This window comes from Frieseomelitta varia, unplaced genomic scaffold, assembly GCF_011392965.1.
Source record: "Frieseomelitta varia isolate USP_RPSP 00005682 unplaced genomic scaffold, Fvar_1.2 scaffold_138, whole genome shotgun sequence".
Taxonomy (NCBI): domain Eukaryota; kingdom Metazoa; phylum Arthropoda; class Insecta; order Hymenoptera; family Apidae; genus Frieseomelitta; species Frieseomelitta varia.
In genome coordinates, this window is record NW_025109061.1 from 210,896 (window position 1) to 232,774 (window position 21,879).

Consider the following 21,879-nt stretch of genomic DNA (forward strand, 5'->3'; position numbering starts at 1 on the left):
CATATTTGCGGAGGTCGCCTATGTCGTAAACAACATAAACATAATGCCGATGGACCACACCCGGAGTATATATGCGCGTAAATATACATGCAGAAAGAAGTTTCTTGTTATAACAAAGATTGTGACACGATATTAGTATTCGTGATAACCAGAAAATATAAAATAAAAAAATAAAAACGATTAAACTTAAGTTGCACTAAGAGTTAAACTAAGAGTTATTAAAATCTTATTACAAATATAGTTTATTTTGTATTGGACGGGTGATCATCGTGTAAAACATTAAAGCAATGTATGTATTATGTACGCTGCGTTACAAAATTAAAGAAAAAATGATATATTTGGAGAGAGATATTTGTTTCAATTTTAATTTCAATGTAAGAACAGAACTAGATACAAATTTAATTTTCTTCTGGCTCGATTCGTAAATGTAACACTTCTAGACCTCTGATTACAGTCATTCTCAAAATTCTGGATGATTCTACGGCTTTGTAGATACTAGCGGAAGATTCTACCTCTTCGTCATTGACGTGCGTTACGATATCACCAGCTTGTAAACCTCCTCTGAAATTTATACATAAATATATTAAAAACAATTAATTTTGTAGTACAATATGATTTTTAAAACGTACAAATGTGCTGGCGATCCCTCATTGACTTTATAGATCAAAACTCCACGTCTGATGTTATACGGAACTCCCTTCAATTTTTTTTGCAATTCAAAGAAAAGATCGGGGGTAAGAGTGAGCATCGTGACTCCGATATATTGAGTTTTTGTACCAAACTGTGCATCTAGTATATTATTTTATTTTATAATTTTCCTGTTAAGTACTTTTTCGTTTTTTAGTCTTAAAATATCATACCTCTGCCTTTCCTGCGCATTTCTGCTTTTTTTAAGAAATCTTTAGCATAATCTATAGGTATTGCAAAAGAAATGCCAGATGTTACTTTCATTGCATTTATACCAATTGCTTCTGCATCCAAATTAACCAATGGACCACCTGAATTCCCAAACTAAAAGATCATATTTTTAATAGGAAAATAATATGAATTAGAAATTATGAAATACTAACAGTGATTGCAGCATCTGTTTGAATATAAGCCATTTGTTTATTAAGAAGACCAAGCTCTTGACTTTGTCTGTTCACACTGCTAATTACACCACTTGTTATTGTGTTACTTAAAGCTAATGGAGATCCAATAGCCACTACAAATTCTCCTGGTCTAAGATTTGAGGAAGAACCAAGCTTCATTACAGGCAAATTTGTCTGTACAGAAAATGGATAATCACAATTTGAACATATGAAAACACATTATTATGTAAAAGTCTTGTATTATCTACAACCTTGTTAATTCTCACAGTTGCAAGATCACTGTGTACATCAAAGTCTTCCACAACACCATTATAAGTACTTCCATCATAAAGACGTACCTGTGAAATAGATTGCATAAAAATTTCTGAAAGAACACATGCGATATTAATTCGTGTAATATAACTGTAGTTGTACAAAGTCACAACAGTTACCTTAACAGTTGTATTAGGCTTAGCACTAACAACATGAGCATTTGTCAATATCAAACCATCTGATTCAACAATGAAACCAGATCCGTTGCTTATATTAAATGGTCTACCTGTTTGGAATCAAATCTATTTTCTTATTGATGATTACTGAAAACTGCAATTATCTAAGTGGCACTTATCATTTAGCAGATTTAAATCTGCATTTACCTCTCTTGTTTTGAATCTCTATGTACACCACTGCAGGAGCTGACTTCTCCACCACATCGGCTATAAAATTATATCTATCTCTATTATTATTGTTGTTGTCATTTCCATCCCAGGGAATTTGTTTAGCATGTATTATGGACATCGGATTTATCAAGTTGCTGCGCCGGTTCCAATAATCGTCCTTCCATTTATACAAAATATAACCAACACCGGAGAAGAAAATAGTACAAAATAAGGCATTTCTAATTGCATTGTCGGAAATTCGAGACTTCTGATCTTGCGTGTACGAACGTTTGTATTGTGAAAAACGATCCACGCACGAGATTATTAGAAATTGTTTATACTGGAATTGATTTCTTTTTAAAATAGACCAAGATATACGTGTCAAGGGAGCAGCCATTTTTTGACTTCCAATGGTAGATGGCTATTTGTTGTGTAGTTTTGAACGTCAGTCCCGCGAAAGTTAACTAGTGAATCAAAATTTATGAATCAATGTATTGATTTAAATCGTGAAAAAGAGATATCTGATTTCTATAGAAACAAATTGAATTTTTTCTACCTTTTAGAAACAGAATTTGGTGAGTGGATGCGTTATTATATGTAGTAACTCAAGTCCAGAAGGTTATTATAAGAACAGCCTATATAAAATAGTAGTTGAGATCATAATAATAACTACATAACTTGATTTATTTATAGAATTATACAAGATAAGCGTAAACATTTCAAGTCTCTTTTATTGAAGTATACATATATTACATCAATAAAAAATCTTATGTACAATACACAGAAAAGGACTTACAACTTTTACTGTGGTTGTACTACGTTTGTTATTTCTTTGTATTTAAAACTCCGTTTAGTTTATTTCGTAATTTTATTCTTCTATGCATCTTTAGGTGTTCAGGCTTTTTCATTTTAAGCATAGATGTTACTTTTTCCTTTATTAAATTACTCTTCAATCTTTTCGATGCTTTTTTAATTTTAATCGTTGGTTCTCCCTTTTTTCCTTCAGATACATTCGAATCGTCTACCTTCTTTCTTTTCATGTTGATCATTCCTTTTTCGTCACTAGTTTTACGTTTTTCAACTTTCTTAATCCTCATTGTATCAGCATGAATTTCTTTGTTCATATCACACTCTTTTTCAGTATGACCTATATAAATAATAAAATTAATTTTGTATATTGATTCATTATAAATTCATTCGATTCACTTTAATTCATTATAAAAATGAAAATTACATACCAAGTTCGTTACACTTGAAACATTTTCCAGTAACTTTCGGCTTCTGACCGCATAAATGTTTCGTTACGATACATCTTTTACAAGTTTCACAATGCTTCCAATAAGGTTTCACACATCGTTTGCATATATTACAATGTTTATATGTGAGGCCATTTTTTGTGGTACATTCTTGACATTTTTTACAATGCTTATTTTCTTTAGCAACCCACTTCTGACATATTTTACAATATCTATAACCACTCGATTTTGGAAGTTTAATTAGGTTTAATGGTACATTTGTAAACATTCGAATAGGTGAAGGTGATTTGGTGGCATTGGAGCCTGTTATAAATAATGGATGATTATCATAAAATACTTTGTAATCAGTCATTTTCAAATCCTTCAAGCCTCCTGATACACCAGGTGGATTACTTTTTTTTTCCATTATAGTTTCCATAAAATATGGAAATATGAACATAATTTTTAAGCTATCCTCTTCGTTCTCTATATTATTCCATTTTTTGTAGAGATCAGAAATTCTTTTTATGGTCCAAGACATTGGCTCTACTCTACTACCAAATGGTGGATCACATATTAAATATGTATCCTTTCCCCCATTTTGTGTAAGAAAATCTTTAAATACAGGGATAGCACTCTCGTTAAAAAAATGATTATTCAATAAATTATACCAACAATAATTAAGTGGCCCAAAAAAATTATGCTGCAAACAAAAAACAATTCAAATGTTAAATTTATATAGATTATTTAATGAATTAGATTTTGAAGCACCATTTCTTTTTTCTTATACTTTCTTGCATAATTGATAACAATGCTAATAGTAATCGGTAAATGTACACAAAATATAACGATTCTAAGAAAAAATATATAGTATCCCAAAATGAAGTTTAGCAAATGAATTAAATGAATTTAATAAATAATCTTTATACAGATTATTCTTCACTTAATGAATTTTTTAATAAACTTACGAATCTTCCATCAAAATCTAATAAGAGTGTAGACATTGTGTTTTCATAATTTTCTAGAATGTATTCATGAATTTTTGGAGTACAGATACAAAGAATTTGTCTTGCTTTCAACTTCAGAAGTATATTCACTATTTCTTTTGTTGATTGTTTTGTGAAGAAGTACTGAGCCTCATGCCTAGAATTTTCTAAGGGTTTCAAAATTTCTGTTGGATGCTTTAATTGATAATCTGTAAGACCTTCTTTTACGTTATGAGTTTTGTGTTTGTTCGTCATGTCCTTCTCAGTCTTAGATATCAGTTGCTCACAAGTATGGCAGTAACATCTGTTCTCGGGTGATTCAGACATTATATCATTAAAGCGCATATATAATTGTCTGTGATGATAACGAGACATAAACTGCTTTCTTTGTTGTTCCCATTTAGCAGCTTGAGGTTTTGTTAATTTCTCTCCTTCTTTTAAATAGAACTTGCATATCTTTCTCTCGCGGCAAGCTGCACACACATAAAACTTTTCCAATTTTCCAGTTTCGTATGTGCCAAATAATAAAGTTGGTCCTGCATTATCAAAATATTGTAATATTATGAGAACATTCCTTAGAATTTTATGCTGTTACAATGTAATGTAAGAAATATTAATGAAGAATTACCATGCGGACACTGAGGATGTTTATTCAGATCGGACCAAAAGCACTCCATGTCTGATGTTCGATAAAACCGAAATTATAGAACGACTTAAATACAATTATCAACGTTTACCATACGAGTAAAGTTGACCAAACTTGTGAAGATATTTTATTTACTATATTATTAAATATTTATTTGCGAGGCTTCTTATTTTACGAACCATGCGCGAGGCATTTGCTCCAGTACAAACAAAGTATACCACGTGGTTTTGCAGCATGAAGTTAATCGAGTATCGTATTCGACTGTCGCTTTCGATTTTCGATATTATTTTGAAATATTAGCAAGAAACGTTTCTCGCCTACAGTATAAATTTGAATACCGCGATCGCGAGTTATAACACGAGACGAATCACTTTTAATAAATTAGTGAATTATAGTGATTGAACTGGAGAAAGTTCCCGGATTAATTGAATTAACGCGGGATAGTTGCTGTTTCAAAGTATGTATAAAATTTCAAAAAATTACTTTATAATACAGAAATTATTTCATTCAAAGTGGAACAGGGTATTGGGTGGACATAACTATTGTCTGCAGTTTAATGATTTAATTAATAAATCGTTTTCAATCCTTATAACTTTCAAATTAATGTCGAAAAGTTTAAATGAAAATTACAATTTAACAATTTGCGAATATTTTAAAGAAAATATTTATAAATATTAAATTTCATTTTGAATGAAGTGAAAAAAAACGTTGGTTAGAATTATTCGTATTTTATTATAACTTTGTTCCTACAATTACTATATTGTTTGCTATATCACATACATATACGTATGTATACATATATATACGTATATATACATATATATGTGTGTTTTCGAAAACATAACTGTTAATATATACAGAGTGTATCGAAATAACATGTACAAGCAAGCATGGAATGATTATCCATAAAAAAATAAGCCAAAAATATACAATAAAATTTTTTTATTCGAGTTCGAAAATGTAGATTTATTTTTTCATGAGGAATTATTCCGTGCTTACTTGTTATTCTGACACACTTTGTATATACATATATGACATACATAAGGCAATTTAAGCCTCTACAGGCTATAAACATCTTCGTGCGTTGTCTTGTCATGATTGTTTGTAATGTTCTATCATAAAAATACAGATAATAATATATTATGTTATAATATTTGAAAAAATGTTCAATTTCAATTGGACCATAGGTATACATCAATAAGAAAAAGGAAATAAAAATATATATATATATTTGAATCTCGTTTTCTCTGGTTTTTTTCTTGTTTAATACTGCATCGATAAATAAATATCTTGTGGATTGTTAAAATTATATTAAAAATAAGCTAGTCTAGGTGTATATACCTAGAATGAATAAATGAGCATAAAATTTGTGTCTCAAATCTTGCTAGAGCGAATGAAAAACAGTTCTGTCTTTTGTATTCATTTTAAAGCATCTCTAAAGAATCTAGAGAATCGACACATCCTTATTTTCACTTCTTTTTTTATTTTTTATCCATCTTTTTATCTTCTTTAGGCTGTGTTCATTCTGCTAGATTATATATCACAGACTATCCATTTGCAGTTGGGAAAAACATTTACTAGAAAAACTCTTATGTTGCAATACTTCTACTAACGTGTCAGTGCAACTATGAATAGTTTACAGAATATTATAATTTAATTAAATTACTCGTATGTACACACAAGGAATTCTAAATTTGTAACTCGTATCGTTTGGTCTATATATAAATCGTCATACATAGAATATTAGATAACAACACATACCGTTTTTCTTATTTTTTTTGTTAAATGTAATATGTATAATACTGCAACTGTGCATGTGTACGAATACTGTGATTGTTCTGGAACCATTTGTATGTTTCAATCGTTGCGAAATTATATAAGAAACAGAATAGGTCATAAACAAAGCACCTTTTTCTCTTTTTTGTATATCTAAAAATAATTCTTGAATTTAATCAATACTTCTGTTTCTTGATTTTGTTTGTAATTCTAAGAATTTACTTGCTAGTATATTACCGTCAAATGTCTAGACTTTACAATAATTACTAGTTTGCACATTATACATATTTTCAAAAAAAAAACTCACGTTCTCTTCGCAAAACCCATCTTGCTATTATGTATTAATGTGCTGCTTTATTTCAATCAGCAATAGTAACATTGTTTCATTAAACTACTAACTTTAGGTAATTCTTTATATATACATAATTGACTACAAAGCTTCATTATTCAGCTTGCTGCATCAACAAATTTTTGGTCTACAATATTTGCAGATATACAAAGGTTGCAGGTATACAAATGAAAAGTTTGTAATATATTTATATGTTACAAATAAATAAAACCATAAAAAATAGAAAAATTTGTTTATACAGCAAACGTTGGAGCTTCAAAGAATACTGGGATTAAATTTCATTGTATAAGCATATACATATTTCTTTCTTCTCTTTTTTTATCTTTTTTTTTTTTTTTGTTTTTTGATAAATCCACAATTTCTAATGTCTAAATGCAACGCTAGGATTTCTTTGGTAAAATCCATAAAAAGGCTGTCGCGATCAAAATTTCGTATAAATATGCCGAAAGCATAGCGAATAGATAATAATCAGTTCATGTAGGCTTCCATTAATGTAGAATAATAGAAAATTTCTTTGTAAGTAGACACACACAAGTGGATTTGCTGCTGATTAAAAATTGACCACATTGTACTTTGGGAAATAATTTGTAAATTTTTTCACGTGAAAGAATACACAGAGAGTATCTTATCGATCAATCTTTCGCACGAAATTTTTGTTAGCAAGATGGCAGTAATTGAAACTCGAAAAACAATGAAAAATATTCAAACACGTGCGTCAAGATGTTTGACGTGGTGATACTCTGATTTAGAAAATACTAAAGAGTAACAAAAACAGATATTCAGAAACTTCCTATGCAAAAGTGTTCCTATATCGCGTGGTTTTTAATTCTTTATCCGCTACTAGACATTTAGATTTCCGACTATCTTCAAAAAAATTACAAAGCTATCAGCTTAGATTGACACGAACTCCATCTCTCTTGCAATTTTCGTTGCTGCTCTACATGGTGGTCTGAGAGATTTCTCGACAGTCCTACTTGTCCTGTCTTCAGTTTCCTAGGATCCAAATTTGCTCCTAAAGTTTGGACACCTTTAGCAAATTTCGAGAAAGGCGACAAAATATCTTTGGCAGTAGATGCCACAGGACTTGTTACGTTTGGTATGTTGGTCTTTATCGACTTCAGAGCAGACTCGCTCTGAGACGATGTAATATTCAGACTTAAATCTTGCTCAGACGTGGATCTCTTCTTATCTTGCAATCTATTTTCAGTTTGCAATTTGTTTCCATTTATATTACTAAGTGCTATCTTGCTATCAACCTCTCCAGTCGAATGACTAATGTTTTTGAATAGATTCAACGTCGATGGCGGTAACAACCTTTCCTTATCCTCAGTCACGTTTTGTATAGTTATTTCAGGTGTCTTTTGAGGAGACGCGCTAACAGTACTGGTTCCAGAGCCGGACTGTGGCACGTGTAACGCTTCCCTATCGGAATTCTGTTCAAACAATTTGTTAGGTTGTATGGATAAATTTTGTTCTTCGTTGTTCTCATGCGATTCTATTACGTCTGTATTCTTAACACCCATTATAATGCCAATAGATGGGGTATAAGCTTCCATTAGATTCTTATCATGACTGAAATTCTTTGGTTTTTCTAAAGAAACACGAGGGATGTCAACATCCTCATCGTCGCTACTGCTACTGCCGCTACCACATTTTCCTTGCACATTGCCTGATATATCTCTACTTCCAACTGTGAAAGTAGGCTTCGAAGGTTCCTCAGATTTTCTGCCGATGCTTCTTGCAATGTCAATTGGCTTCCTAGTACTAAAGCTATGACTTAATTTATTCAGTTTACTAAATTGCTCAGACATGTTGTTTAAAGCTTTTGTTCCTACAATCACGTAAGATATTTTGCGTTATTATTAATTATTAGAAATATAGATTCTTTTATTAAAAGCATACCTGCGCTTTTTAGAGCTAGCAATTGCGTCTCTGAAACATTTCTGGTTAATTCTGGAAGTGATGAAATGTCCAACAGACCCGTGGTTCCCTTGCTGTTCACTATTTTACTCTTTCGTCTATCTAACGTAACGTTCATCGCTATAGGAATCTTTGGTAATCTGGCTATCTCCATCGCCACAGAGATAGCCTCGCAAATTGATTTTAAAGACTCTGAAATACACGAATCAACGTAGTATAAAAGATTAATTATTACAGATCTAATAAAAATGATATTCTACCTATGCTTTCTTCTTCGGTCTTTATAACAACAGCCATGTTATTAAAAAATCGTAAATTTGTACTGCGAAACATGTGAAAGTAACCACATTCGTTGACTACCTTGTAGTTTATTCTAATGCAATAAAAATGCTTATTTTTAAAAAGGGAGACCGAACTCTCTGGCTGACCAAATTCAATCAGTACAATGTCTTCAAGCGAAACTCTTTGATAATTTGTGACTTTATCGATTTGATCGTCATAATCAGCCACGTAATAGCTATCTCGTGTTAATATTAGAATAGTGTCCATTTCTGTCTCTGTTAAGTCACCAGTCCTGTTAAAATGAAATAAATTATAAAAAAAATAATTCTTAAATATTACAAAAATTAAAAAAAAGAAACAAAAATATGAACGTCCAACGTACACAGGATCAGCATCTATGAGTCCCCAACTGCCTAAAATAACTTCTGGGTCAGGTATAAGCAATTTCTTACAATCCTCTATCAATAACTTCACGTGAATCGCTGTAGCAGCATTATCTTCTTCCTCTGTGCGTTCTTGAAATACTTCTTCGTTCACGCAGTTCCCTAACATCAAATCGATCGTACCCTGTCTATAGACATCCTTGAAGCGATTTAAATAGTATCTGAAAGTACACGAGTTTCCTAAACTGTTGCTTTAAAGCTATGTACAAAAATTAAGAAAAAAAGAAAAAAGAAAATGAAACAAAAAATGAAGATAGGACACTGTCGTAAAGGGATCAGGGATTAAATTGTTTCTCTCAGAATTGTTAAAATCAAACTGAGAGTTAAGCAACCATCATGCAAATAAGAAAAGAAATCACGTGCAACGCAACTTCAAACTGATTATAATATGTGGAGTCACAGTTCTAGTACAGAGTGTCGTTTTGTATCGTTGTTTGTTGATAAAGCAACAACTGATTTATAGTTTTTAAAATAATACACTTTATTTATCGAAAAATTTTCAACCCAAAGCCAAGAACGAACCTTGCCAAATCATACATAGCACTGGCATAAAGAATATCAGGATAGGTGGCAAGTTGAAGCTCTATGTTTGGTGGTTTCACGGGTATTAGCTCAAGGCAGCAATTATCAAGGATGTCTAAATAGTGCGACCAATCGGTATTCAGTTGATTAACATCGACAGGGTTCCCTAGCAAGGTATCTATCGCCGCTTGACGTATGTCATCCATAAAGTGTTGCTGAAAATATCTATGGGAAAATGAAAGGAAAGTGTCAAGGATCTATGTATGTATAAAATATGTCAATATTTAAGCGATGACCTTGATTAAAGAAAAAAAAAAAAAAAGAAAAATGTCGAGTGTTATTGATTTCTAATGACGATACTAAGAGCTTTTAACATTTTATTCATTCTAAGAAAAATTACAACACCTAATGGTTTATGTGTTTGCGAAATATCTTGTATAATGAAAGATAATCGCAAAATGATGTATCGTGTAGGATATGTGAATGATAATGGTGTTCTATTGCAATGCAATGGGTGGTGTATTATAATTGTGATCCAATTGTACCTGTTCGCAGAATTCATGCCATCTTTCATTAAACCGGTAAATTTTCTTTCCCCTGTTCTTGTGTAATCACCCTATAAGCAATAAAATAACTACTATCATAGTTCAGCCATGTTATAATCGACGAGTTTTGCTTAATGGTTAATTTGTAATCGTTAGGGTAAAATCAGTGTGTGCTCTACGTGCGGTACGAACCTTGAGAGCATTTGTACCAGCATATTGTTTACTGATAATGTCGCCGTTATTTGCCCAAAGCAATTGAAACGTTTGTCGGATATTTGTCGGTAATGTTCCGTCCGGCGGTATTAGTCCTAGCTTTGAAAACTGCATTTCCATCACAGCTTTACCCAAAGCGGTTTGCACCACGTTCGTTCTATCTAAACAGTCTATGCAATTCACCCGAAACACTCCTTTCTGCATGCAGATTGTGCCTTGCTTATCGTGCCAACAGTACCCTATATCTGTCAATACTGTAGCTAATGCATTGACCAGGATAGAGACATTTTCAAAATGCATTCCTCGACTGTGTTAGGTATAAAAGAATATTTAGCGACAGTTTGTGATAATTCATTAGTGTGTACAAAGCATTTTAACTGCTTACCAGTATTCATGGAAATCGAAAGTTGTATATGTTATATCTGGATGATTATAATTCAGTACATGGTTACTATAGGCCTCCCAAATTATTTTCTCCTTGCCAGTTTGCTCTACGAGATTCACGATACAAATTGGACCGTATAAATCCAGTTCTTCAGTAAAATGTTTTTCGAATGCAACTTGTGTTTCTGCTTCATCTGATGGATTGAAAATCATTATTATAATAATATTAAGATCAGAATGAATTTTTTTTTCTTTTTGCTAGTTACCTCTGTCTATACGTGGTGGAGGTTTATATTTATAGCCAGGTTGAGACCAGTATACTGGTACACTGCCTCGTACTTGAACGAAAGATACCTGATGATCATGATACCAAACCAATTGCTCTGTTTCTACATAGTTTGCGCATTTTCCTTCGTCATCCACACCACGTCGCTTATATCTTTATTGTGGTAGAAAGATAAGTTACCAAACAAATTGATATATAAAATACATAGGATAATAAAAATAAAAAAAATTACCTCGTTCCCGCGCGAAATCTACTTCTTCTTGATATTATTGCTAGATTGAAAGTTTCATGATGTGGTTGTTCATCAATGCCCACTTCTACTTTGCACTTCTCTATTTGCACGTATCCTTGAATAACTGGTAATATCCATAGATTTGCTTTATCTGTCTGCAAAAATGAAATAACTTCTTGATAATAAGTACCTAGCAACATTATCTAAAAATTCAGAAGGATCTTAACTTTTAAATTAATTATATCCTGCAACATGTGTTTGTTCCAAAAAAACCTATCATCCACCTTTTCCCAAAGCGGTTTATTCTGTTCTTTGTCATTCTGTTGGGACTCAGTGACACAAAGCCTCTGCAGGCTATTAGTGATATCACCAGTTTGACAGAAATAAAAGGAGTCGGTTTCAGTGAAAATTTTATTTAATTCTTCCAATATTCTTTTCTCAAATCTCTCCTTATCTTTAACAATATTTCTTTTACTCACTGTGGACTTCACCTGCAATCAGTTTTGTTAATACAAAAACATCCTTCTTTATATAAATGATTTTTTTTTTTACTTTTAATTAACCATAGGAGGCTTACTTGAGATGTTGCAAGTGCAGCTGCTTGTTGAGTGGTATTTTTTATGGTGTTTGTAGCACTTTTAATGGTTCCCCAAGTTTTAGCAAAGGCTGCCTTCTGTGGCACATCAAACAGACCACCTTGGCTTTTTTTCTTTGGCAAATTCTGATGCTTCTTACATGGCAAAAGTCCAATATCATTATTTTCACTGCCAAAGTGCAAAAATGCGATTGATTTGATCTTGTATATAACATGACCTCCATATAATTCTCCAGCTGGTGAAACGTCTTTGATCAACATTAAACGTGCTTCCAATACAGATGGTTGTTCTATTTTTCCTATGATTCCATAAAATATCCCAAGACATTCCAAATCTTTCGGAGAGGCCCACTCCCAATCTGCAAATAATTTGCAAATGATGAAATCTTATGAAAATATCAATATTCAGTTTCAAATCATGCAATACTGTATTGCACCTAATTGCATTAATTAGATTGTGGCTTTCACATGTTTATATAATTCATAATCTGTAGCTATTGCAAAATCTCACGTACAGAACAGCCTTTTAAGGTATTCTTGCACTTTGCATTATTTCAATAACATTAACTTAATTATGACTTGATAAAATTCTTATTTCATCAGGTACTGTCGCGAAATCGAATTCTTAAATAAAGATCGTTTCGGTTACGTTTCACGGAAAATCGAACGTGTTCTAAATAAGAACAATGAACTGAGAATCACAACGTGTATCGTATACTTGACACGAATGTATATACCTGTCAAATGAGAATCGTATACCCACCCGATTTAGCGGAGAACTCTCCCGTATATTTGTCACACCACAAGCTGTGTCTTTCTTTCACGAAAATGAAATGCGTATCGGTACGGAACAATTCCATGCTTCTGATTTTCCCACTGTACGGCAATTTCTACGCAGCATGTGGAACGTCAGTTCTCCACCTTAAAATCCGCCTATGACGGACACTTCGCCATCTTGCTCGCGTACGAGACTGACAATGGGTTGGTTTCGTTAACTATATTTTCGATCAAAGAGCAGATGGCGATTGGATAAAGGATTAATTATATATCTTATAACATCTAGAACTCCAATTGATAATAATTTCCAATGTTTAATGGTATTTTATAAAATCCAATATTTTCCTATAATTTGGCACTAATCAGATTTTGATTTAATCTAGTAGATTCTAAAAATCGTTAAATAATTTTGCTAGTTCAAAATTTGTATATTTCCACGTTAATTATAAAAAAAAAAGAATAAACGTTTCGTTATTTGAAATACATAAGATTTATTTAGATGATCTGTGATTACATATTTTATATGTTTCACAATAACTGATAAGTACATCATAAATACAAAGAAGCGTGTGAAAATATGCGAATAACGATTAGTTAACGTTATCATTGATATCAACTTATACTGTTCATGGAAGAATATTTGAAAGATATCTTTTCTATACACACTGTGTCCTTCTTCCAAACAAATTTAAATCGTTGCTGGCGAACTCGCGATACTCGATGGATTTTGTTTGAAATATATCTCTTGAGTAATGAAAAGATCCATAAAATTTAACAAGCATTTAACATCCTTAAAAAAAAAAGTGACAGTTACTCGCTCCTTCCTTCATTTCCTTCTTTACTTTTCTTTTCTTCTTTGGTTTTGTCAATTATATATTCTTGCCATTTTCTGTGATTAAGTGTTTGAAAATCATCCACTTTGGCTATTAATTTTAGATACTGAGACAACTTTAGCAACTCCCTATCTTTTCTTCTGGTAATATGTGCATGTCTAAATGGTTTTATTTTTAATCCTGACTGTGGATTCATAATAAAGTTCCTTCTGATATCGTCGAACATGATTGTGTTTTTTGCAGAGAACTGTTTATATTTGCCCCAAATAATAGCCAGTGGTTTTGCTGTGATAGTACCATATTTTGATGTATGGACATTGATCATAGCATTTGAGTCAAGATGACATGCTATTTTATAATAGGGATTGCTAGAAACACCAAGCACTTTCATTTTCTCATTGATCCATTTCATACTAGTTGCTGACCAAATTACTATGTCATAATTTAGGTAAGCCAAGGTTAGAAACTGATGAAGAAATGGACGCATCAATTCCACACCACTTTCTGCTGTTGATTTAGGGTCGAAAATGGTGTAGTCTATATCTAGCACCAGTAGTTTTTTTCCTTCTCTGAAGGGATTTAATTCTACAAACCTATACAAACCAATTCTACACTGAATTTGAAATAAGCACAGCTTAACATTCTCTATTTCTATTTCTTCTTCCTCAGTCTTAAAGTCATTAATTACATCAGGTAAATCTTTTGGCGCGTGACACACTTTAGCTATGTCTTCTTCACGAGATCCCATCAGCATTAGCTTGAATCCAGGCTTCATGCCCAAGTCCCTTAGGATCTCCTCTTCTTGACATGCCTTGTCTGGTGAAAAGAGAAATTCTATAGACACTTGATGGAGTTTTAAACGACATACAGTCAAACGTGTCAAAACGTTATAGAAGGATAATTTAAAATCAAAGTAGAAGTCGTTTGAGAAAATTTTATTTGAGAATTAACAACAAATCTCGAACAATGCGTGTGATTGTACGTAGAGGAAAATAAAAGAAGAGAAGCTCATGAAAACAGTTCAAAACATAACCTTTGGTTCGAAGGTTCAAAAGTTTTTGACGTTCCGGGAGGATGCTTGTTTCCTTGTATATTCGTTCTTTCAGACCACGAACGGTATCGTCCAGGTTCACGTCCGGGATTTCGATTTTTTTCCTGCCCCATACTATGATGATCTTCCCTACATTCTCCATTTTTTTTCGAAAATAATGACGCGACACCAGACGATGTGTACTACGAAGTAGTCGAACGTACACAATTCTATTAGATTCTGTATATGTATACAAAGGACATTGTGGAATATGAACAATCTAGTATACACGCTGTATCTTTGTGTCGATACTGTAACGTGAAGTTCATCCTCCACATAGATGGCGTCGAGGTAGCTGGATAAGATGGTGCTGCCATCGCAGTGATGTTAAAAATTATTTAACACGCTTACTATATTTTATTCTTATTCTCATCAATTATCAATTAATATTCTAGTCATTTTTAAATAAACGATAATTACCAGCTACATTTATACATGCGTATCGATATATTGATTTGTGTGCTCAGTCGGTCACTCACATTTGACAAAGAAATAAACAAGTATATTTAAATTTTTGCCACAGACTATTACTTAAATAGCTGTTTGCATTTTAAAAAAATGGTTAGTTATAAAATTTAAACTCTCGTAAATGAAAAGAAAGAGCCTTTAATCATTCACTTAAGGGATGAGAGAATGTAGTTGAAGAAGGATAAAATAATGAGGATGGAGAGAAAGGGAGGAAGGAAGGAAGGAAGGAAGGAAGGAAGGAAGGAAGGAAGGAAGGAAGGAAGGAAGGAAGGCTAAAAAGAACGAAGGAAGATATTCTTTTATCTTTTCCTTGTCTTGTTACAAATTCGTGAAAAATCTGAAAGAAGAAAAATTGCTGTCTCCATCCTCTCTTTTCAGCCCTTAAAAACGCGATTCGTTTCGTACGCGAAATTTTACATCGACCAAGAGTGAGAACCTTTTTACGAACTTGTTTCCTTCTTCCGGCTGAACGAACTCTTACACGACCCTCGTTTCCTGTGTTGCGCTCCCTTTTATATGCGTGTATTTTTGCGAAACAAAAGATGGAAAGTTACACAAGAGTGCATGGGACGAAGAAGTTGTTTCCTCGAGTTCATTCGAGAAATTGCTTCATATACCGAGTTTGTAACAGTCGATGCTCTGTTTCACCTGTTATGCGAGGAAGATACTGTAAAAACGTAGCTACATAGGTGCTATATCCACGAAATCCTCTTCACATCAATCTTTCATAATCCAGAACTAATAAATTATTATTAATTAAAATTTTATGAAACTATTATTGTCATCAATTAATTTTTCTTTTGTCCCGTCCCAAATTTTTATGGTATACAAAACTTTATCACATGATTATTCAATAAAAAAACCAGTTTAAAGTTCAACATAAGAAAAGATCTTCATAAGCGGTTAAGAAAGTTCAAACATATTCCAAATATACAAAACATAATTACCAAATAATTTTCTTCACGTTGTTTCACACATCCTCTCTTCCTCCCATCTTCCATACGACGCGTGTGTTCATCGCGCCATAATGATCTAACAATGTGCTTATCGGGCAATAGAAGTTACGATACATTGGTTAGGTTTCAGTGTCGTTCAACGAATAGGTTAATGTCGATGATTGGGTTGAGAGTTAATATCAATGATGACGGCCTTTATTATCATGACGCGGTTTCAGGACGGCTACAACGATGAGTTATAACTGGCCATGTAGTTTGTGTAACCGGCCACTTCGGTATAGTGAACTGGACTTTAATATCCGACTGTATCCGACCTTTTCGTTATTAAGCGGATATATCCGTCGCGAGGGATTATTTCTTGTTTGGTTTTGCACGATTTATCACTGTGAAAGAGCTAGGCGAGAGGAGAAGAAAAAAAGGAAACGAGAAAAAGAAAGAAAGGAAGCGTTATACGTGTCACGTTATCATTTATGCTTAGTTTGTTGGTTTTTCTCTCTCTTTACTTCGTTCTCCCTTGGGACGAGCGATTCTTTGAAAAAAAAAAAAAAAAAAAAAATTGTCGACGGATCGGAAATAAATGGGATAATCCGCGCTCGATTCGGTACTGAGTGGTTGCTGCAACAGAGAAGAATATTTTTCTTTTTCTTTTGTTTTTTTGGAGGTGACAACGAGGCATGTTAGATTTCGTGATTTGGGTCGAGAGCAGATTTATTTATAATTTCTGCCTACGTGAGACGTAGCTTTTACATAATTTTTGTTATTATTTATAGAAATAATAGACAATAAAGTGATAAAAGGCAGACTTTATCTATAATGTTAAAAATCCGAGACATAAGTATTCAAATGTTCAGAATTATCGTATGAATGTAAAGTACATAGATGATTGAGTATTTTTCAGGATTCAGCATATGGTGAATTCTTATGAAAATGATTTACACTGATTAGCTTTAACTGATTGACTAATATAGGGAATTGTGTATCATCTACAAATCATAGTTAGAAAATACCTTCACACAAACTATTTATTGCAAATCTCAAAGAAATCCACAATGAAAGAAACTGGCACAGAATGAAGTAAAAATTCCACCTTGTACTTCTCAAATAACGGAGCCTGCAAATAAGACAATTATCGCGCATTTCAAACGTACACATACATCGAAACATATAGACAACCTAAAGTCTATAGACAAAGAAGAAAAAACACAAAAAAGAAAGGAAGAAAGAGAAAGTTGGACGTCGAGGGGTTAAAAGAAGATTTCCCTCGTTCAATCCGTACAGACGTGCGGATAGGTTTCTTGGTATATTTGAAAAGGAGGGGCGGCAAGGGTCAGCGTCGTTTTCTCTCGACGTTTTTTAACGCGATTCAATTCCGTTCTTTTAATTGGAAGCAGATATAAGTTGGCGGGCATGTGGGTCAGCACGATGGGGCGAGTAAATAAAAGGACAAAACGGATGAAAGAGAGGGTTAGAAGAGAGGATGGTCATGATAAGTTCACCGACAGAAAGGGACGAGGGCTGTTGCTGTTTGTTGGAATGCTGCGAGGCATTTCGCCGTGGAATTCTATAGGAGGCTCAAAGTGGCATCGAGCGTGCCGTTACTATTCTCACGATCCCTCTTTTCTTCCGTGTCTTCCAATCGATCGTGTCTCTTTCCTTTTATTATTCTTTCTTCTCTTATTTTTAACGCAAAAAGAGAGAGAGAGAGAGAGAGAGCATTCACTTTCTTTTAGGCCTAGTTTCAAGTTTAGCGACCAAGATAATTTGCGAAGACATAGGTTCATTAGATTTAAAATTTGAAAGAAATGAATTGGAACTTTATGTATACGGAGTGAGAGAAAATTTATACAAGACATTCCCTTTTTAATTGATATTAGCTGTATATTAGAAAGAACTTTTAACCCTTTCTTAATTGATTTTCTAATCATTCATAAGAAAGTGACATTTCGTTGAATGATAGAATTTTTATTTTTATTAAAAAATAGTTTCAAACATTGGACTTAACGAACGTAAAATTGTTGGCGAGTGTCCTAGAATATTTTTCAGATCTTTTTAAAAGCTCAGAATAATAAAATAAAGGCTTGAAAATTATTTAATATTATATTAAATTATTATAGTTAGGAAAGTTTAAGATTTTTATTGATTTGATATTTCATACGTGCAGAATTAATTTTATTACTTAATTAATTAATTTTATGAATCTAAAATTTATCTTTAAAATTAGATATTTCAGAATTCTACAAACATTGAATTTAAAATATCAATCGACATGAACTTTTGTCACAAAGCACATTAGATTTTATGCAGAGTATTATATGTAGCTATCATGTGTAAATTTAACAACACACGCAAAGTTGGAATAAATCTAAGATAACCGAGGGTAGTGATTTCCTACCCCTGAACAACTGCTTGAGAAGTTTTACAACACGATGTCGAACAATTACGCGATATTATCACGTAATTATTCGAGGTCTATTGAGTAACACATGATCAACATTTGAGTTTCAGCCACGATAACCATAGAGAAATTTAGCTCCATTTTTATTGCCACGACATATGATATGTGCCAATCAACCAAAGATATCACGCCATCTAAAGAAATATAAAAGCTGGTTGAACATTTTCTTTCTGCTGTTTTATCGCAGCAAAGTGCTACACCGCACGACACATTAATAACCAAGCTCGAGATTATGAACAACGATAATTTATATAACGTGTCCTTATGTATTTATACAAGGTTATAGTAGAGTTAATAGAGTAGTAGGTTTAATTCTCGGCGGAAAATTGTGATTATTTGAATAAAATTGCGTCGGTATATTATATTACGTACATTTATAGTTTATTTTATATGTCTACCGAAATAGATATTTATATGAGATTTCTGTGATTTATAATAAGGTCGAAAGAGAACCAAGGGAAAAAAAAAAATGAAATGATTGATGTACTTTTGATGTACTATGATGTATTTTAATGTAAAAGTATTGAATACTTTCTTATAACACTTTTCTTTTCTTTTATTATATGATGTTTTGAATATTCTTTAAAGGGAACAGTAGTTCTGGAATTGTTGAATAAGATTTCGTATCGTCATACGAAAATTTCAGATTACATAATATTGTAGATATAATATATAAATCCCAAAATTTATATAGACTTCTAATTCCACATGTTAATAAATATTAAGATTTGCTAATAAAATTACTACGTATGTGAAGTACATAAATTTAACTAAGTAAATCTGATTTCCTAAAAAGATATCTCTATTGTTAGCTTAAAAATAATAATGTTATATCATTAAAAATAGCAAGAACGTTGATTTTTTTGTCAATTAGAAAAAAAACAAAATTCATCAGTATTAAAAATATAAGAAGATTACATCGAGTAATACCTTTTATAAAAAATGAAATATATCAAATATACGAAACATGAAACATATCAAAAACGAAATTTTTAACTGTGGAATATTAGTTGCGAAACCTTTGATATTTGGCGATAGGGGTGAGAAAGAAAAATTCAGAAAAAAAAAAAAAAATAGAAAAAATACGTAGCTGTAATGCTGTTTCGTTAGGATAGATATCAATATCAATAAAACTTTGCTCGTGTACGATAAACGTCGACAAAAACAGGGGTTCGATCGAGAGCGTATCGTTCTTTTCGTGAATTAATTATATTAACCGGGGCGAATTCGGCGAATTTGCCTGATCAAACAGGTCGATATGCAAATATTGGCCGAGATTTCGTCACTGTGGTTCAGCTACAAAAATATTTTTCATCCGTCGGAATATTCATGGACGCCTAACCGACGGCACTGTTAATTAGCCGTCGGAGAAAGTTGAACTTTCATTAATACGTCGATCTATCGTTTGCTATTGGCTGGCTTCTCGCTAAATTTCAACCTAGACCTCGCATGATGTCCAACGATCGACTTTATTTTTCCACAATGGTAGATTCGGTGATGTAGAAAGAATTCGTCTTGTTCAATATGTACTTTGTGATTCTCTGGTTTCTTTTTTCTTTCTTGCTTTCTGGTATTGTATCGTTTGTTGATTTATGAAAAAGATAGAAGAAAGGATAATATATACATATAGTCACGATAACATTTGCTTTATTATTATAGAAAATTTTTATGAATATATTTTTATTTTATATTATTCAAAACCAATTATTAATACTGTGGTATATAACCAGGTATTTATTAATACTGTGGTATAAAATATCGTTAAAAATGGTTTAAATATTTATTAATATTTATTATATCATATTAAATAATTTATTAATATCATACATAATTGACTGTTTAAATATTGAAATATATTTATAAATATTTATAAATATTGAAGTATTAATAACTTCACGTTTGTTTCAAACTTGATAAATACCGTCATAGTTATATTTCATAATACTGTTAATACAATTTAAAAATATATTCATAAACAGTTTCTCTATAAATGTTTTAATACTTTCATGAAATATTCTGTTTAAAAAACCAAGAAAAATTTTGTTACGTATTTAAGAAAATTTTTCTGCCATGACTGGTATTTTAAAATTTATTATCTTATGATTAGTAATTGTATTCTTAATTATTCTTAAGACTATTATCTTATGGCTAGTAATTGTATTTTTAATTATTCTTAAGACTATTATCTTATGACTAGTAATTGTATTCTTAATTATTCTTAAGACTGTTGACAAAGTATGTATCATGTTTTTCATAGTGCACCCTGGCATTTCTGACACCGATTTATTCACTTGCTACCGACCATAAGTCTTCGTAAAGTTAATAGATTTAAAGTAAAGATAAATTAACCTGGTTATTACAGATATGGACACTTATTAATTGCTTGCATTATTAGACAAACGAAATTATGCTACACTTAATATATTATTGTTAAACTGTCACGAATATTTATGAGTAGAGTATTTGTACGTAAACGTAGAAAATTTAATGTTTTAGAAGTGTACAATAATATTACAATATAAATGATAACTTGTTCTTTATAATATTATTAATAATATAATATTATTTTCTCTTTGAATTTTTTTAAACAAAATTATCAGATTGCTAGAAAATAATTTTACTATTCATAGCGTAGTCCAAGTTTTCGAAAAAAAAATGTGTAGCAATTTCGAAGATATTAATAAGTTTCGAATGATTTCTCAGGCCTGTTTCATTCTTTGTAATTGTATATATAAATACAATTCACAGTTACTTTCAAAAATCAATTGCGTTAACCATTCTTAGGCCGATAATTTTTATTTGTGCTGAAAGTTTCCCGAAAATCTTTATTTTTTAATTAGTATCTTCACTATGTCGATTAGCTTCCAACATCTACCCTTGTTTCCTTCAGTCACATCAGCGACTCCGTTATGTTTCCTTGAGAAACGAGAGAAACCAGGGATTTTGTAGAGAATCAAACGTAGAAACCCTTTGGTACTTAGTTCACTTGCACAGGAAATCCCCATGATTGATGCCGGACAGCACAATGTTGCTTATATAATGCATAGGCGCGCGCGGTGTATACACTCCGTCAATAACTGCCGCGTGAATGCATGCTGCATCAACGTTGATGCAATTCGATATGTAAACGCTAGATATTCACGAGAATATCTAACCA

General features: G+C 32.1%; 4 protein-coding genes across 7 annotated transcripts; all 4 read right to left on the bottom strand.

Moving 5' to 3' along the window:
- Positions 1-337: 337 nt before the first annotated feature.
- Positions 338-2,143, bottom strand: LOC122531742 (serine protease HTRA2, mitochondrial). Of its 2 annotated transcripts, none has more exons than XM_043659916.1 (7): positions 1,727-2,143; positions 1,523-1,629; positions 1,343-1,429; positions 1,071-1,265; positions 861-1,011; positions 630-789; positions 338-561 (listed from the first exon to the last, which is right to left on the bottom strand). In XM_043659916.1, exons 1-7 carry the CDS (start codon positions 2,124-2,126, stop codon positions 399-401), a joined length of 1,263 nt encoding a protein of 420 aa, XP_043515851.1. In that variant the 5' UTR covers positions 2,127-2,143; the 3' UTR covers positions 338-398. The 2 variants fall into 2 exon arrangements, with proteins under 2 accessions (XP_043515851.1, XP_043515840.1); XM_043659905.1 differs by having other exon boundaries at positions 630-792; positions 1,727-2,141.
- A 299-nt stretch (positions 2,144-2,442) lies between these two features.
- Positions 2,443-4,826, bottom strand: LOC122531735 (rRNA N6-adenosine-methyltransferase ZCCHC4). Its single transcript, XM_043659893.1, has 4 exons — positions 4,579-4,826; positions 3,933-4,486; positions 2,968-3,667; positions 2,443-2,876 (listed from the first exon to the last, which is right to left on the bottom strand). The coding sequence occupies exons 1-4, from the start codon at positions 4,625-4,627 to the stop codon at positions 2,554-2,556; spliced, it is 1,626 nt and encodes a 541-aa protein (XP_043515828.1). The 5' UTR covers positions 4,628-4,826; the 3' UTR covers positions 2,443-2,553.
- A 715-nt stretch (positions 4,827-5,541) lies between these two features.
- Positions 5,542-13,129, bottom strand: LOC122531722 (phosphatidylinositide phosphatase SAC2). 3 transcript variants are annotated; one of them, XM_043659862.1, is made up of 13 exons: positions 12,907-13,129; positions 12,126-12,502; positions 11,776-12,039; positions 11,549-11,703; positions 11,297-11,469; positions 11,032-11,224; positions 10,626-10,953; positions 10,434-10,504; positions 9,889-10,113; positions 9,306-9,527; positions 8,902-9,215; positions 8,624-8,833; positions 5,542-8,552 (listed from the first exon to the last, which is right to left on the bottom strand). In XM_043659862.1, exons 1-13 carry the CDS (start codon positions 13,001-13,003, stop codon positions 7,597-7,599), a joined length of 3,585 nt encoding a protein of 1,194 aa, XP_043515797.1. In that variant the 5' UTR covers positions 13,004-13,129; the 3' UTR covers positions 5,542-7,596. The 3 variants fall into 3 exon arrangements, with proteins under 3 accessions (XP_043515797.1, XP_043515806.1, XP_043515817.1); XM_043659871.1 differs by lacking the exon at positions 12,907-13,129 and adding an exon at positions 12,581-12,850; XM_043659882.1 differs by lacking the exon at positions 9,889-10,113.
- A 262-nt stretch (positions 13,130-13,391) lies between these two features.
- Positions 13,392-15,106, bottom strand: LOC122531748 (ubiquitin-like domain-containing CTD phosphatase 1). The gene is made up of 2 exons (XM_043659928.1): positions 14,787-15,106; positions 13,392-14,569 (listed from the first exon to the last, which is right to left on the bottom strand). The coding sequence occupies exons 1-2, from the start codon at positions 14,944-14,946 to the stop codon at positions 13,731-13,733; spliced, it is 999 nt and encodes a 332-aa protein (XP_043515863.1). The 5' UTR covers positions 14,947-15,106; the 3' UTR covers positions 13,392-13,730.
- Between the last annotated feature and the right edge of the window lie 6,773 nt (positions 15,107-21,879).

Coding starts and splice junctions, on each gene's coding strand:
- LOC122531742 (XM_043659905.1), bottom strand. CDS start 2,126: ATGGCTGCTCCCTTGACACGTATATCTTGGTCTATTTTAAAAAGAAAT. Junction 1,630..1,726: donor AGAGATTCAAAACAAGAGAG/GTAAATGCAGAT, acceptor GATTCCAAACAG/GTAGACCATTTAATATAAGC. Junction 1,012..1,070: donor AAACAGATGCTGCAATCACT/GTTAGTATTTCA, acceptor ATGATCTTTTAG/TTTGGGAATTCAGGTGGTCC.
- LOC122531735 (XM_043659893.1), bottom strand. CDS start 4,627: ATGGAGTGCTTTTGGTCCGATCTGAATAAACATCCTCAGTGTCCGCAT. Junction 4,487..4,578: donor ACATCCTCAGTGTCCGCATG/GTAATTCTTCAT, acceptor TTGATAATGCAG/GACCAACTTTATTATTTGGC. Junction 3,668..3,932: donor TAGATTTTGATGGAAGATTC/GTAAGTTTATTA, acceptor TTTTGTTTGCAG/CATAATTTTTTTGGGCCACT.
- LOC122531722 (XM_043659862.1), bottom strand. CDS start 13,003: ATGGAATTGTTCCGTACCGATACGCATTTCATTTTCGTGAAAGAAAGA. Junction 8,834..8,901: donor GACCGAAGAAGAAAGCATAG/GTAGAATATCAT, acceptor CGTGTATTTCAG/AGTCTTTAAAATCAATTTGC. Junction 8,553..8,623: donor GCTAGCTCTAAAAAGCGCAG/GTATGCTTTTAA, acceptor ACGTGATTGTAG/GAACAAAAGCTTTAAACAAC.
- LOC122531748 (XM_043659928.1), bottom strand. CDS start 14,946: ATGGAGAATGTAGGGAAGATCATCATAGTATGGGGCAGGAAAAAAATC. Junction 14,570..14,786: donor TTTGAACCTTCGAACCAAAG/GTTATGTTTTGA, acceptor TCTTTTCACCAG/ACAAGGCATGTCAAGAAGAG.